The following is a 1351-nucleotide window of genomic DNA, read 5'->3' as shown; positions in this document are numbered from 1 at the left end:
ACATGGTATATCATACGATGAAAACATCGATGGAGTCAGCATAAGATGACTCCGGATCCTGATCTCTGGCTAGACGTTTTCCGAGAGCATCTAATAGATGTTAAAACTTAGTTTGAAGTAGGGGACTCTAGACCTTATTACTTAATCGACCGGTGGAGGTGTGAATGAACGAACTTCAAAAATTACAGTACGCAAATCATGTATGAGCAGTGGTAAACAATACAACAAGTAACAGACCCTGGCATGTACGGAAATTAACGATCAACTTGAACAATGGGTAGATTGTAGGAAAGAGATGATATCCAATGCATAATATCCGCCGACGTAGAATCAGAAATATAATCCAAGCTAGAATGTAGCTGTGAAGTTGCGATAAGCCTCCTGCCCAATTACTCCTTCGATTTCACCCCCAGTCTGCGGGGGTGGCATTTTCTCCCTCTTGAACGTCGTGATCTTTTGGAGTCGAGCACGCCAGTTGGTGATGACCTCGACTTCTTTGGTGTCTCGCTCTGTGCGTTCAAACACAGACGCAAAACAATCCGCCAGTAAGCTGAGTTGCCTAACCAGCAAAGGGAGCTGTTCTGCCGATATGAGCTTGAAGTCACCAACAGGTGTAAAGTCACTCATGCCAGAGGCACGTTGGATAGTGACCTTGAAATACTCATTTTCGTGAATGTTATTGGAAAAGGCAGCAATTGCGCCAAGGGAATGGGGTTCGATGACGATGTTCACGAATTGGAACTGAGTGGCAAGCGTGTCAAACTGATAGGGGATTCCGGAGTCATTCCACACGATTCGGACATAGTCATTTCCAATATGACGTTTTTTGTCGACGCAATACTTGTCGTGAGGTTTGGATGGCATCATCGTAGCGGTGTGGTAAAGGACTTGACCTATATCATCCCACCATGCATAGGCGTATTCGCCATCTTCGTCCGAGCTCAGGCCACCCGCATAAACGTCAACTTGACCTCGAAGATTGATGAGTCTGCCAATGCCCTCGAGGAACCTTGTATACGCAGGTGACCCATGGGCGTTCCGTAAAATATCAAGCTCATGTGTCTGGCCAGGTGCAACGTACATGATACCCACTTTATGGGTATCAATCACGGGAATCTGATCCAACGACCGGAAGAGAGCCGGAAGTAATGCTGCATCGACCATCCGCTGGCTAGCGGATTGGTTCCTATCAGGGTAAGGGGAAAGCTGAAGTGCGAAGAAAGCGGGATCGACGGCAACGTATTTTCGACGTTGAGAGGGAGCAGTATGACTCCACACATAGCCAGTGATTGGATCTGGTGCTGGTGGTACAGTTCCACCATCATCCCTTACGACAATGGTTTTGCTCGTG

General features: G+C 47.2%; 1 protein-coding gene across 1 annotated transcript; it reads right to left on the bottom strand.

Moving 5' to 3' along the window:
* Positions 1–348: 348 nt before the first annotated feature.
* On the bottom strand, positions 349–1164 carry BJ212DRAFT_1288758 (uncharacterized protein; the record flags this gene model as incomplete). Its single annotated transcript, XM_041332042.1, has 1 exon — positions 349–1164. One exon carries the CDS (start codon positions 1162–1164, stop codon positions 349–351), a length of 816 nt encoding a protein of 271 aa, XP_041185622.1.
* Between the last annotated feature and the right edge of the window lie 187 nt (positions 1165–1351).

This window comes from Suillus subaureus (genome assembly GCF_016647635.1).
Source record: "Suillus subaureus strain MN1 chromosome Unknown BJ212scaffold_169, whole genome shotgun sequence".
In the NCBI taxonomy this organism is placed as follows: domain Eukaryota; kingdom Fungi; phylum Basidiomycota; class Agaricomycetes; order Boletales; family Suillaceae; genus Suillus; species Suillus subaureus.
This window is presented reverse-complemented; position numbering and strand designations above follow the sequence as displayed.